Source organism: Lontra canadensis, unplaced genomic scaffold (genome assembly GCF_010015895.1).
Source record: "Lontra canadensis isolate GAN:19392208 unplaced genomic scaffold, GSC_riverotter_1.0 scaffold107, whole genome shotgun sequence".
Lineage (NCBI taxonomy): Eukaryota > Metazoa > Chordata > Mammalia > Carnivora > Mustelidae > Lontra > Lontra canadensis.
Window position 1 is genome coordinate 3245789 of NW_022631101.1, and position 15089 is coordinate 3260877.

At 42.8% G+C, this 15089-nt stretch overlaps 1 protein-coding gene across 1 annotated transcript; it reads right to left on the reverse strand.

Moving 5' to 3' along the window:
* Positions 1 to 2321: 2321 nt before the first annotated feature.
* Positions 2322 to 11546, reverse strand: BSPH1 (binder of sperm protein homolog 1). Its single transcript, XM_032839029.1, has 4 exons — positions 11474 to 11546; positions 4944 to 4973; positions 2829 to 2960; positions 2322 to 2464 (listed from the first exon to the last, which is right to left on the reverse strand). The coding sequence occupies exons 1-4, from the start codon at positions 11544 to 11546 to the stop codon at positions 2322 to 2324; spliced, it is 378 nt and encodes a 125-aa protein (XP_032694920.1).
* Positions 11547 to 15089: the final 3543 nt, after the last annotated feature.

The window sequence follows — 15089 nt, forward strand, 5'->3', positions numbered from 1 at the left end:
ACTAAGTTAAAATGTGGCCAAGGGACAGTAGATCTAAGTGCAGACTCAAGAAGGGGCATTAAGAAAAGCACTACAGGGATGCTTGGGTGGCTCAGTGGGTTAAACCTCTGCTTCTGGCTCAGGTCATGATCCCAGCAACCTGGGATCAAGCCCCGCATCAGGCTCCTTCCTGCTTCCCTCTCTGCTTGCCTTTCCCTGTGCTTGTGTTCTCTCTCTGTCTCTCTCTGACAAATAAATAAATAAAATTCTAAAAAAAAAACCAAACCAAAACCCAAAACCCTATAACATCCACGAGGATGAAAACAAGATAAAAATGTAAAGGGAGTTATAGAGGGTGTGATCGAAATAAAGGAACTTATGATGTGTGTCCCTGAGCAAGAACAACAAGACAAAGGGGGAAAAATAGTATTTGAGACATAACCTAAGAAAATTATGCCAAAATAAAAGAAGATCAGAAGCTACATATTAAAAGGATCCACCAGGGGGTTGTGAAGATATTTATCCAAACTCTATCACTCCCAGGACCTGGGGAAGTAATTGCAAGGCATGTTGGTATGGTGCTGAGCCAAGAGCGAAGCGAAATTAAGTGAGGACTCTGTCTCACGTTTCTGGAAACTTCCACTCGAATTACTGGACCCCAGTGGTGGCCCAAGTCCTTCAAAATTTATCTCCACTTGGAGCCAGTATTCAGGAGATCCTGGAAAGTTTATGTATTTCCCTTTCTCCTGGACACTAAACACTGTGCCCCATTGGGGAAGTCTCCCAAGAAGACTGAGAGTATATGCCTCTGGTGCCCCTCTTCACAGTCGTCCAGACTCCCAATCATTCAAGGGGTATCGAGGCTGTGGACTAATTCATGCTTGGAAATCTGGTAGGAGGTTGGCTCTGGCTCTTCCATGTAACACGCATAGCAAGATGATTTTCAACTGATTTTCTTTCTTAGAAAACCCCTATGATCCATTTATCACCACTAGGTGTCTCTCTGGCCAACCATTCTCTAGGATCTGATTAGGAAGTAATCCCTGAGGCCTAGAATAATAACCCAAATCACTGTGCACCTTAACGACTAATTTCCAACACCCGGGCTCAGCCACAGCGCGTTCTACGGCTCTCGAGAGACAAGTAAGCCCATTTCAAAGACTAGAAAGTTAAGTCACAAACATTCTTTTCTTATGAAAGATTATGAGGAGTCCTTTGGGTCCATAAAGACAGTGCTTCCAAACTCTTTTTTTATTACCTACAGTAATAATACATTTGAAAATATGATTTGACACATATTCATGTATATGTTTTTTAATTGAATTATATTGACACACAACACTGTATTAGTTTCAGGTGAGCAATGGAATGCTTTGACATTGCGTTCACTGTGAAATGATTACCACCGTCTGGTCACCATCTGTTACCATAAAAAGTTACAAAACATTCTTTTCCTTGAGATGAGAACTTGCAAGATTCACTCTTTGAGCAACCTTCAGATATGCATGACAACACCGCTGACTACAGTCACCACGCTTCACATCACATCCCCCGGACTTATCCACGTATATACGTGTAGATAGACATCTGTTTCTATTCATAAAATCACCTTAAAATATTAGAAATAACATTTTGGGTACACATGCTATACTCTGTGATTTCCCCTCCAATTATGTGGCATTTTAATTGTTTTTTAAATGTATCTTTTAATCTTAATTTTTAAATTTTATTTTTAAAAAGATTTTACTGGGGCGCCTGGGTGGCTCAGTGGGTTAAGCCTCTGCCTTCGGCTTGGGTCATGATCTCAGGGTCCTGGGATCGAGTCCCGCATCGGGCTCTCTGCTCGGCAGGGAGCCTGCTTCTCCCTCTCTGCCTGCCTCTCTGCCTACTTGTGATCTCTGTCGGTCAAATAAATAAATAAAATCTTTAAAAAAAATTTTACTTATTTATTTGGCAGAGACACAGTGAGAGAGGGAACACAAGCAGGGGGAGTGGGAGAGGGAGAAGCAGGCTTCCCACTGAGCAGGGAGCCCGATGTGGGGCCCAATCCCAGGAACCTGGGATCATGACCTGAGCCCAAAGCAGATGCTTGATGACTGAGCCACCCAGGCACCCCAGAATGTAGGTTTTCATATCAAAACCTTATCATCCACCACCCATGGCCAAAACCCCATTATTTACAGCCGGATCACCTTCAACTCATATCTCAGGAAGAAAGAAAGAAAGAAAAAAAAAAAGCCTTATAAGAAGGATCCTATCTTCTCCTTTCACAAAAGAAACTGAAGATTACTTCCCAGGAGAATGATTAGACCTTTTCATGCCCTTCCCCGAAAATCTCACCATCAGTCACAATATTTCCAAATCTTGTCTTTGTTATAATGCTGGGTCAGGGAACACCATTTTTTCCCAAAGGCGTCCCCATCTTCAGTACATTCCCGGTAGATCATGTGTCTGTACCAGAAGGGAAACACGCATTTTGCAAAGTCTACAGAGGAGGGAAGCAATCAGAATAAGAAATCTTTCTATTTTGTTATTTCTTCTTTGCCATGTCTCTCATGCACACATGTCTGTGCCCCCCCCAAACCCTTCCCCCGCATTCAGCACCGTCTGTTTAGCAATATTGGTGGGAGATTGAGGTTTTGCTAAAAGTCTGCTTTCAAGGTCATGTGTTTGAAGCTCTCATAATGTCCTTGGCGCAATGTGATTTGCATACTGTCAGAGACCTACCTGCACAGACCTCGTTTTCACAGTGTCATTGGCTGTGGAGTCCCCGTACAGCGCCCTCTTGTGGATCCCATTGAACAAAGATCACCCAACCTCCCTGCAGTATTCAGAGACCAGACACTCACCGTCTTCAGAGCAGTATTTCCAATAACCTTGGTAAGTCTCATTTACGGAACACCACTTGTGTTTCGTCTTGAGCTTGACGCAGTCATAGAATATTCCATTTTTGTAATGGAATGGAAAGAAACATTTGCCATCTGGAGAAAACAAAAATTCTTGCTCTTTCTCTGGGAGTGTTACTTGAGATGTTACAAGCTTACTTTTTTTTCTTAATATATTATTTATTTTTTGAGATCAAGAGAATGAGAGAGGGAGGGAGAGAGCATGAGAAGGGGAAGGTCAGAGGGAGAAGCAGGCTTCCCGCTGTGCAGGGAGCCCGATGTGGGACTCGATCCCAGGACCCTGGGACCATGACCTGAGCTGAAGGCAGTCGCTTAACGAACTTAGGCACCCAGGTGCCCTCAAGCTTACTTTTGTCTCCCCCTGGTTGCACTGAAGTGAGAGCTGCTCCCTGGGGTCCTGCTGAATACTGGGTCACATAACAGCTGTTTGACCCCTACTAATAAGGGTTTCTTGTTTTCAACCCTTACTCCATGTCCCACTTTTCTCCATGGTATAAACACTCTTGATATATTTTGCTTAGCATTTGGCCCCAGTTCCAGAAACCTCTCCTAAGTTTAGAAACATAAATGTGAGACTTATCTATCGAACAATTTCTCCTCCATCTCTTTTCTTCACCTTATTACACACACACACACGCGCGCGCGCGCGCACACACACACACACACAGTATATAGCCTGGTTTGTATCTATCCACAGTTTTCTCCACCCATATATGAACATTATGTATACACACCCTTACATCCCTACAACACACACACAGGGATACATACTATACATGGGCTTTCTGCACAGAATGTTTGCTCCCTCCTAAAATGAATCATACTTTATATCCATAACTTGTTTCTAACTTAGCCTATCACCAAAATCCTTCCCAAAGTATCTTTTTCTTCCCCCCTCCTGGGCTCCATTTAGGACAGTGTTCAGAACTTTCTCTAGAATTGAACTCATCATCTTTCTCTCTCATTTATATTCTTCCTCTGTGAAGGGCATCTCTATCCCCCTACCTGAGTCAAAAAACTTACCCAATGTATCCTTTTAACCTTTGTAGCTCTAACTCCTTTCTAATGTCAATTTATATTCTGTGATACGGATTTTGCCAAATTGACTCAACATTTCCCATATTCAGATTGTTTTCCCTCTCTACAAAGCCGAAGCAAACTTTCCATGTATGTAAATTCTTATGTACTGAAGCATTTCTTTCTACAGAATGGAATCCCAAAAGTAAGATTCTTAGGTTCAAGCACATATGAACGGTTAATGTTATTGGGTATTGCTTTCTCAAAGGACAATAGCAATTCATGTTTCCTACCAATGTGCCCTTTTACCTGGATTTTCCTCACCCTGAAGTATTTATACAATCTTAAGGTGTATACCTTTTTTTTTTTTAAAGATTTTATTTATTTATTTGACAAACAGAGATCACAAGTAGGCAGAGAGGCAGGCAGAGAGAGAGGGGGAAGCAGGCTCCCTACTAAGCAGAGAGCCCGATGCGGGGCTCGATCCCAGGACCCTGGGATCATGACCTGAGCCGAAGGCAGAGGCTTAACCCACTGAGCCACCCAGGCACCCCAGGTGTATATCTTAAAAACAGATTATTCCTGTCTTGCTTTAAAATAGATGGTACAAAGTAGAATGACCAGGGTCTGAAGCCAGCAAACATTAGAAAAGATTACTTATTATTACTATTTGATGCATTCTTGGCTGATATCATGCTATTTATATTACTATAATTATGGTTTGTTTAAATATCTGATAATACAAGGTGTTTCTCCAATGCTTTTCCCCCCGTAATATTCCTAATTACTATTGGACATTTTTCTCACGTGAATTTTAAAATCAGGTATTTTCTGGTTTATTGGCAGAAATTAAAGAGTAGTGCTGGTAAAGTTAGGGGTGACTCTTATTTCTTGTTTTTCTTTTTCTGTTTACAAATTCCTTTTATCAAATTTACAAAAAGAGAAAAAAGATTTTATCAGGAAAAACCCCACTGATCTCCCCATTTTTACAAAATTAAAAGAAAATATACTTTAATCACAAAAGTTTTCTGATCATCTTACCTTTGACTTCTGGAAAGTGAATTATAGTTTCTGGAAAAAAAAGAAAATTGGAAGCTGATGTTTATTTCACTCTTCTTATTTCTTCCAACCCAGAACATGGCATGATCTGTCATTTAGAACTCACTTTATGTTCTTCAATATGATTTTATCATTTACTTATTTAAGTCCTGGACATTTCTTACTGATTTAAACTGAAAGTTTTTTTTTGTCATTGACATAAAACAGAATGATTTTCTTTTTTATCAGTGTCTAGTGGGTTCTTACCAGTATAGGGAAAAACAACTGATTGTTATATGTTTATCTTATATCTAGCCACAAATCCAGGTTCATTTATTTTTAAAAATTCTTTTATTAAGTTTCAAATTTTAATTTTCATATAGTTCAGATTCTCTTATTGAAGCTAGGAACATTTACTAGTTTTCCTAGGGCTTTTTGAAGTATGCAATCATACAATAATTGTACTTCTTATTTTCTCTGCTTAATGGGTTATTTCCTTTTTGCAATATCACCTGCCTTAGGGCCCCTCCACCCCCCCACAATGTTAACTAGTACTGGTCACAATCTATACTCCGAATGGAGTGACTTTCAGGTTAAGAATGTTCATTTCAGCAAAGCTGATAAGCCCTTCAGATAGAGATCAATCCAAAAATATCAATCAGTAAGGGAATTTAAAAATAAAATATTATTTATTTATTTATTTGAAAGAGAGAGAGAGCAGGAGCAGGGGGAGGAGCAGAGGGAGAGGGACAAACAGACTCCACGCGGAGTGTGGAGCCAGAAGAGGAGCTCAGTCCCACAACACTGAGATCGAGCCGAAATCAAGAGTCAGACACTTGACCTCCTGAGACTCTCAGGCGCCCCTTAAATACATAGCTTTATAATACTGCAGACATTAACAAAGAGGAACATATAAATAGATATGAAAACATTTGCACTTCATCTTTAGGTGACAAAAGTCATTTTCTATTTCATTATGTTCTACAAGACTCTGTTTTTACAAAAAAGAAAATCCCATTATAGAGTTGTATGGGATGATACATTCGGTCACTCACAAATATTAACAGTAAAATTGACAGTAATATTATAATTGCTTTCTTCTTCTTTTTCCTTATCTATTCTTTTTAAAAAAATATTTATTTGACAGAGAGAGAGAGAGCACAAGCAACGGGAGGAGCAGAGGGAGAGGGAGACGCAGGCTTCCCCCTGAGCAGGGAGCCGGGTGCGGGGCTCGATGCAGGGCTCAATCCCAGGACCCTGTGATCATGACCTAAGCCCAAGGCAGACGCTTAACCGACTGAGCCACCCAGGCGCCCCTTTCTTTAACTATTCTTAACATAGATTTTATTTATCTTATATATGAGGACATAAAATATGATTTCTTGCCAGGAAAAGAAGCATAATATTGAACGACTTTATACTTTATTGCCAAATTTAAAAAACAACTCTAAGAAAAGAGTTTTTATCAACTCACCTACAGCTGGAGGATCATCATCTGAAAGACACAATTTTATTTTATTTTATTTTATTTTTAAATTAATCTCTACACCCAACATGGGACTTGAAATTACAACCCAGAGATCAAGAGTCACACGTTCCACCGACTAAGCCAGGCGGGTGCCCCAAAAGACACAAATTATAGCAAATATTTATTTCACTAGATTTAGCCTTTAGACTAGAATGAAATGCAAATATTTTCCCAAATTATAATCCAGTAAGGATAATATTTTGAAGGAGCTGTGTCGGAATTTCAGTGGTGCTTCCTCTCAGTAGTGTAATTGTGGGTGATTTGTAATTTTTCCTTTTGCTTTAACTGTATTTTCCGGGGCTCCATGTTATCACACGGCACCTGTTTTATTTCGGTGATAAAGGATTTCTCTCCTCACAGTAATCATTATTATTTTTTCCCCAATGAGACGGAAGACTCTTTCAAATTCGCAGTCGATTTTCACAAACAGTAGAGAACTTACATCCACGAAAAATGGCTCCGGAATTCAAGTTTAGGAGACTCTAGTGTCTTGCAAGTTTTGAAATGCCAAGAAACCTCCCAGAAAGGGCTAAGGCATTTCATCACAAATGGCCTGTCCATTGCTCACAGATCATCAACGCTCTTCTCTGAGACTGAGAGAGACAGGATCTCGATGGCTATGTTTTTGCCTGTAAATGTCAAGAACTGGCAACCAGTACCAAACATGAAACTTTTTTTCAACCCCCTGGAGCAGGAAGCATGACCTGAAGAAGACATTTAGAAATGACTTACTTTCTCACCCTTACAAATAGGAGGGATTCCAGGGGGAGGACATGTTCAGAATGTAAACTGACAGTGCAGAGGTGTAGCTAAAGAAATATGTTTTCTCTTTAAAAAAAAAAAAAAAAGAGGGTGTCTGGGTGGCTCAGTGGGTTGGGCTTCTTCCTTCTGCTCAGGTCGTGATCTTGGGGTCCTGGGATCGAGTCCAGTGTCGAGCTGTCTGCTTGGCGGGGAGCCTGCTTCCTCTCTCTCTCTCTGCCTGCCTCTCTGCCTATTTGTGATCTCTGTCAAATAAATAAAATCTTTTAAAAATTAAAAAAAAAAAGAAATACGCGTTCTCAGAAACTTTAGCTCCTTTGTCCCCACCTAACTGTGTGACTTTGGGTCCATGACTCGACATCTCTGTGCATCAGATCCCTTTCTACAAAATGAGGGCAATAACTATACCTACCTCATGGGATTGTTATGAGGAACGTACTTACTACGCATATCAAGTTCTCAGCATACGATTCTTTTTTTTTTTTAAGGGAGAGCTCTTCTTTATTTTATTATTATTATTATTATTATTTTTAAAGATTTTATTTATTTATTTGACAGATAGAGATCACAAGTAGGCAGAAAGGCAGGCAGAGAGAGACAGGAAGCAGGCTTCCTGCTGAGCAGGGAGCCCGATGTGGGACTTGATCCCAGGACCCTGGGATCATGACCTGAGCTGAAGGCAGAGGCTTAACCCACTGGGCCACCCAGGTGCCCTTAGCATATGATTCTGCTTCACCCTAGAAATTCTGTCTGCCATCCACAGGGGTGCAGCATAGACAATTCTTCTGAGTATGTGGGAGTATTTCCATAATACAGTGAGTTAAAGGTTTTTAAAAGGAAACCTGACCAGGGCACCTGGGTGGCTCAGTGGGTTAAAGCCTCTGCCTTCGGCTCAGGTCATGGTCCCAGGGTCCTGGGATCGAGCCCCACATCGGGCTCTCTGCTCAGCAGGGAGCCTGCTTCCTCCTCTCTCTCTCTGCCTGCCTCTCTGCCTACTTGTGATCTCTATCTGTCAAATAAATAAATAAATAATCTAAAAAAGGAAACCTGACCTAACCATGATGGCAAAGAATTACAGAGTGCACGTACTGGGTAGGGGATATTAAACAGCATGGCTGCTCTGGAAAACAGCACGGATGTTGCTCAAAAAAATTAAAAATAGAACTACCACGTGACCCGGCAATCCCACTTCTGGGTATTTATCCAAAAGCCTCGAAATCTGGATCTTGAAGAGCTTTATGTATTCTCATGCTCACTGAATCCCGATAGCCAGGATGGGGGAACCAGCCAAAAGTCCATCCCTGGACGGGTGGACAGTGGATCAGGAGAAGGTGGTCTCTGTGTGCCGCGGAAATTAATTAAAGAGAAATACACTCATTAAATAAATAAAATTAAATTGTATCAAAAGAGAAGGAACTCCTTTCGTAGGCGACAACAGGGATGGACGTGGAGGACATCAGGCTAAAGGAAATAAGCCAGAGGCAGAAGGACAAAAACTTCACATGAGGTATCCAAAACAGACACACTCCGTGAATGTTAGCAGTTAAATCCAAACACTTATACTGTGTCTCTAATACCTGCTGGTGGTAGGTATTAATAATAATAATAATAATAATAATAATAATAATAACCTGGCATCCTCCCAGCATCTGTGGGAAAGGGGGCAGCAAGAATCATGAGTGGGAACTCAGAGCCTGGCCGGAGGTCACGGAAGAAACTCGGGGTGGAGTCAGAGAGGCCAGGTTGGGGCTGGACTTGGGAGCCCCTGCTGGAGGGACGTGAGACAGAGGTGGCCGGGAGGGTGCTCAGCTCTGGGTCAGTGGGGGCCCACCGGGAGCGTGGGGCTATCATTCTCCTGCCCTCCCGTCCCATAAAATGATAAAGGCTTTTGCAATGCAGGACTTGTATTTTAGCACAAGCGTTTGCTGAAATTCAGCTGTGGGCCGACGGGCAGTGTCTCCCCCAGAAGCATGAAATGGTAACAGGCAGCAGGTGAAAACTCCAGAATTTTGGGTTCATGCTGCATGTCAGGGGCTGCCCGCTGGATGGTCCTCCTGTAAGGGACCCCACTGTCGTGTCATCCCTGAGTGCCCCCCAACAGCTCGTAACCATGGAAACATTTCGCTTGCACACTGCCAGTGTCTAGTCCTGGAACGGGATCACTCAGCTGGGCCCTCTGTGAAGTCTCGCCAGGTCGGTTGTACCTCCAGGCTTGCCCGAGGCATGAAGGCGGTTGAGGTCACACAGCTCATCTGTCTCCTCTCCGTCTTCTCACCAGCCAGTCGGCTCACGGGTGTAGTCATTCTTGCCACTTACTCTCTACACCGTGTGCCCCCGGCGCGATCCAAGCCTCCCACCTCTTTGCTTCTAAAATGCTAAAATCCAATGCTTTTCATGTTCTGTCTCGGGGATCAGAATGCCCCTTATTCTCGATGGCATCTTACTGCCTGTAGGCCGGGTTGCTGGGGGGACGTGGTCCTTCACGCCTGCACCATGACAGTGGCCATGTGCGATGCACGTCAGGGGCTCAGAAGAAAGCCCCAGAGATGACAATGGGGCCCTCTTCACCTCGGGGGAGCAGACACTTGTGTGGGGAGACAGACAGCGTGAATGAGCAACATTTCCAAAGACTCAGAAGTGGGCTGAGCACCACATAAGTGGAAAGATTGTGCCTGGGCCCAGTGGGTCTTCATTCACTGAAACTGGGCAGCATTGAGAGTGTGTCACAGGCGAAAATGTGACCTTCCTAATTCAGGAGGCCAGGCACTAAACGTGGAGAAATTTTAGGACCATCTTAACCAGCTTCTGACCCTTATACTTTCTTTCTTTCTTTCTTTCTTTCTTTCTTTCTTTCTTTCTTTTTTTTTAACATACATCCAAAAGGGATATCTCATGAAAAAATCAATGTCCGATACAAAAGTGTTATTGTTCCATAACCACTAAAAGAATATTCTAACACATAAGAAATTAGTGGTCATAGCCACACTAAGAACCTCTCTCTCTCTCTTTTTTTTTTAAGACGTTTATCCACACTGTGTTCGATTTACTTTTCAATGCAAACGTGTCCTGGAGGATACTTCCACGTAGGACCTGCGAGACCATCATTTTGGAAAAATTTCACAAAATAACTGTTTTCCCAGGTCTGCGTGACCCCCTCACCAGATGTGCAGGAAATGCCTCTATGATGAAATTCCCTTCTTATATTGTCATCCACAATCACTGAAGGCCACACGATTTGGTAAAGGACTAAAACAGACTTGACAAAACTCAGTTCCATCTTCAAAGACTCGAATAAAGCATTTAAAATATGGTAGGGGAGAAGGGAGACACACGGTTATGAAGGAACATGACTCTGCCAGTGGGATTGTCCAACTTGCATTCCGATTCTTTCATTTTTATTAGTCAAACCTTCTTATATTTGTGTGTGTGTTTTTAGTATTTTTTTTAAGATTTTATTTATTTATTTGGCAGACAGAGATCACAAGTAGGCAGAGAGGCAGGCAGAGAGAGAGGAAGGGAAGCAGGCTCCCTGCTGAGCAGAGAGCCCGATGCGGGACTCGATTCCAGGACTCTGAGATCATGACCAGAGCCCAAGGCAGAGGCTTAACCCACTGAGCCACCCAGGCGCCCTTGTGTCTGTGTTTTTAAGGCCCACCAGTGGCATGTGTCTATTCAATGGAAATACTAGAAAAATAGAGAGGGTATCTTTTTCTCTCTTAGGGTACATGAAATTAGGATGGTTCTTACACTAAAGTTGGATTACATATGGCAGAAAATGTGCAAGACTCGGTTTTTCTTTTCCTTTTTTTAAACTTTTTATTTATTTATTTGACAGAGACAGAGAGATCACAAGTAGGCAGAGAGGCAGGCAGAGAGAGGAGGAAGCAGGCTCCCCGCTGAGCAGAGAGCCCGATAAGGGGCTCGATCCCAGAACACTGGGATCACGTCCTGAGCCGAAGGCAGAGGCTTTAACCCATTGAGCCACCCAGGTGCCCTCCTTTTTTTTTTTTTAAAGATTTTATTTATTTATTTGGCAGACAGAGATCCCAAGTAGGCAGAGAGGCAGTCAGAGAGAGAGAGGGAAGCAGGATCCCCGCTGAGCAGAGAGCCCAATGCGGGGCTCGATTCTAGGACCCTGAGACCATGACCTGAGTCGAACACGGAGGCTTAACCTACGGAGCCACCCAGGCTCCCCAAGACTCGATATTTCAATGCTCACCCCCGACAGTGACACATCACAACTCACCCTCATAGTCAGGACAGACCACAAAGTGAAATCCACAGACCCAGAGCAACAGGAACCCCACCAGCAAGGCCATGCTGCTCCTCTCAGAAACTGCTGGTCGACTTGCTCATCCTCAGGGCTTTATAGCCAACACCGCAGTCTCCTCCCTCCTATTTCACTTCCCTCTTCCCTCCTCCTCTCCCTCCTTCCTCCAGGCTCCTCCTTCTCTCCTCCCCTCCCTTCTCTTAATGCCCTTTCTCCTTCTCAGCTCCCCTTCCTCCTCCTGCTTTTCTTATCCCTCCTTTCTCCACTCCTCTCCTCCTTATCCTCCCTTTCTCCTCCTCCTTCCCTCTCCCCTCTCTGCCCCAAAACTAGACCACCTGCCTCGCATGGGAAGAATTGCAGGAAAAGAAATACACAAGGATTAGGTGAGTCACAACGAGGAATTTTAAGTTGTTCCCACAATCATCAAGGATCCATGAGCAGTACAGATAATCCCTGTCCTGGACTTTACTGGTCTTTGAAAGCCAAGCCAGGGGCAGCACCAGGGTGGCTCAATTGGTTTAGCATCTGCCTTTGGCTCAGGTCATGATCCCAGGGTCCTGGGATCGAGCCCCACATTGGGCTTCTTGCTCAGCAGAGAGCCTGGATCTCCCTCTCCCTCTACCCCTGGCTTGTGTGCTCTCTCACTCACTCTCTCTATCTCAAATAAATGAAATCTTAAAAAAAAAAAAGACTTGCAATTGCTAAACTACTCAAGTTTGCCTTTACCATCCCTGTTCCGTGTCAGTCACTACAGCAAGGCACATCACCAATGTCCCACTCTGTAAATTTTTCCTCAGTCACGTTTTCCTTGTTATTAGCCATGTGAGATCCAAGAATCCCTCAGAGTGTGAATGAAGGAAACAGTTTCTCATGAGCACATCTTGTTGGCTATTTTTAATTTCTGTGATTTCTGTGAGTCTGAGCGTTGCTGAATGGGCTAAGAATCCACACATCTCATATTATCACTAAACTTCTGCACAGACAAATATAATTCAGGGAAAACTTTTTGAATCATGTATTTTCTAAAGTTTTTATTTTATTTATTTATTCATTTATGTAATCTCTACACCTGACGCAGGACTCGAACTCATGACCCTGAGATCAAGAGCTGTACACTCTTCCGACTGAGCCTGCAAGGCTTCCCCTGAATCATGTATTTTCTAGAACACTATGTAACTAGGATTTGCCTGAGCAAATCTCAAAAATCTTCAACTACCAAAATTTGTCGGCCATTTACAACAATAATCGAAAAACTTGCCTAAATTTTTAGCCTCTATAGACCTGAAGGAATGTTTTTCTCAAAATGTCTTGTAAAATCTGATGCTTTGAGGTTTGATTGGTGAGAACAAAATGTGTTAGGGTCTCTCATTAAAAATCAACATTTTTATTATATCTAGAAAGAAAGATGATTGCACACGGTTAACCAGCAAGAGTGCCAAAACTGTCATTATGCTTTTAATTTATATTCATACTATTGAAAGGGCTCTGAAACAGGATTTTTTGGAAGACAGGTGGCCTATAGGGAAGAAATGTGATTCCTAAAGATTTTGTTTAACAGTATGAATGTGGAGTACTGAGCAATTATGTACACATAAACACTTATTTTCTGCTTATTCTACCTTGTTTATAATCATTTAAATCATCCCAATATTTTACCCTAAAGGGATACAATGTTCTTCTGAAAGTTAACAATCTAACTTTCTTAATCTTCATGTAAATAAATTCCCTTATTCTATATGCCTGTTTGAAAGTTTTTTTTTTAATTTAAGATTTTATTTATTTATTTGACAGACAGGGATCACAAGGAGGCAGAGAGGCAGGCAGAGAGAGAGAGGAGGAAGCAGGCTCCCTGCTGAGCAGAGAGCCCCATGGGGGGCTCAATCCCAGGACCCTAAGATCATGACCTGAGCCGAAGGCAGAGGCTTTAACCCACTGAGCCACCCAGGCGCCCCTGAAAGTTTTTAACAACTAATTTTTATACAAAATTAATGGCCCTCCCAAAGCTATTTTGTAACAGTAAGATTGATTATGGTCACATTCTGCTCTTGCATAACAAATTAGACATCTCACTGTTGTAATCTCTACATATAAAGTACACAAGATTTGTTTGCTCCTTATGTCTAGAATGCATACTAATATTTAATATTTAATATTAATTTAATATTAATATCTAATATTTAAATGTAAATATTAACATGAAAAATGAATCTGAAACCGTGCCTCATTAGTGTTACTGATGTTTCGCCTTTTAAAATGCATTCTGTGCATATTAACAATGAAAACAGCCGACGTGATCACAAAAATCACCGATCAAGTTGGCCATCTGTCTGTCTTCTTTGGAAAAATGAAAAGGAAAAAAAAAGTCATTGATCAAACAAACAGTTGGGGATTCCAGGGAAGATATGGGCTGAGGCAACTGGACCGGCTGGCCAAAGGTCAAAGTTGAATACACATTTTAGCCAAATAACAAGATCAAAACCAAACTTTCGGTCTAACACCAGATGATTCCTCCCTTTTACTTCAATTTGCATTTATCTGAACACTAATGCGGTTGAGTGTTTCTTCCTCTCTTGCAAAATAAGCCATTCAGCATTCATCTCCTGTTCGTTCCCTTTGCCTACGTTTGTACTGGGTTCTTTGCCTTTTTCTTATGATTTGCATGAATTCCTCGAGTATGCTACGTATTTTTTTTTTTTTTTTTTTAAAGATTTTATTCATTTATTTGACAGAGAGAGAGAGATCACAAGTAGGCAGAGAGCGAGAGAGGAAGCAGGCTCTCTGCTGAGCAGAGAGCCCGATGCGGGGCTCGATCCCAGGACCCTGAGATCATGACCCGAGCCGAAGGCAGAGGCTTAACCCACTGAGCCACCCAGGCGCCGCCTGAGTATGCTACGTATTAATGCCAAGTCAGTCCTAGACAATGCAAACACCTACCCCTGCTCCCCCACTCTCACCTGAACCTCAGAGCACCCATCTTCTCACTCCTGATCTGGGGGATGGGAGGGTGTCCTGCAACTGAGGTCGGGCATTCCGGCTCATAGCTTAGTCCTTAGCAGCTGTGTGAGCCTGGTCCCTAACTTCCTCTTCTCTAAGACGGGGGTCATAGTGTCTGCCTGACAGGGCTTGTTGGGGGGATTAAATAAGTTCTAGCTGAGTGCCAGTTCACTGTCTTTTCCTCTGTACCTCCGAAGGGGAAGAATTGAGGAAAATTCTTCACCACAGAAGGAGGCAGGAAACTTTTCAGGGAAAGCTGTCTGCCTCCCCTTCCCCACTGTGCCCTGTTTTGCCTTAGACGTGCCATTGGCAACCACCGTTGCCGCCACCAGTGCGTCAAGCCCTGTTATCTCTTGGTATATGGGAAGCCTGAGGAAAAGAGAGCCAGCCTTGTCCTCATGAAGGTTCCACTCTAAGCAGGAATGGATGGTACCAGGAAAGGCGTTTGAAGTAGAGAGCCCTGTTGGCCTCCTAGCCAAGAGGATGGTAGCTCGCTCTGTGTGTATGAGAGAGCGTGGTGCTAGAAGACATCGCAGGAGGGCTCGGGGCTCCCTTTTGACTGGTGGTTCCAAGGCAGAGATGAGGTCTCTAAAGTTGT

What these genes read in the sequence shown, in the direction of transcription:
- BSPH1 (XM_032839029.1), bottom strand. Translation starts at nt 11,546, where the DNA reads ATGGCCTTGCTGGTGGGGTTCCTGTTGCTCTGGGTCTGTGGATTTCAC. An exon ending in GGTCTGTCCTGACTATGAGG is followed by an intron (nt 4,974 to 11,473) that starts GTGAGTTGTGAT and finishes TTTTTTTTCCAG; the next exon opens with AAACTATAATTCACTTTCCA. An exon ending in GAAATACTGCTCTGAAGACG is followed by an intron (nt 2,465 to 2,828) that starts GTGAGTGTCTGG and finishes CCTCCTCTGTAG; the next exon opens with ACTTTGCAAAATGCGTGTTT.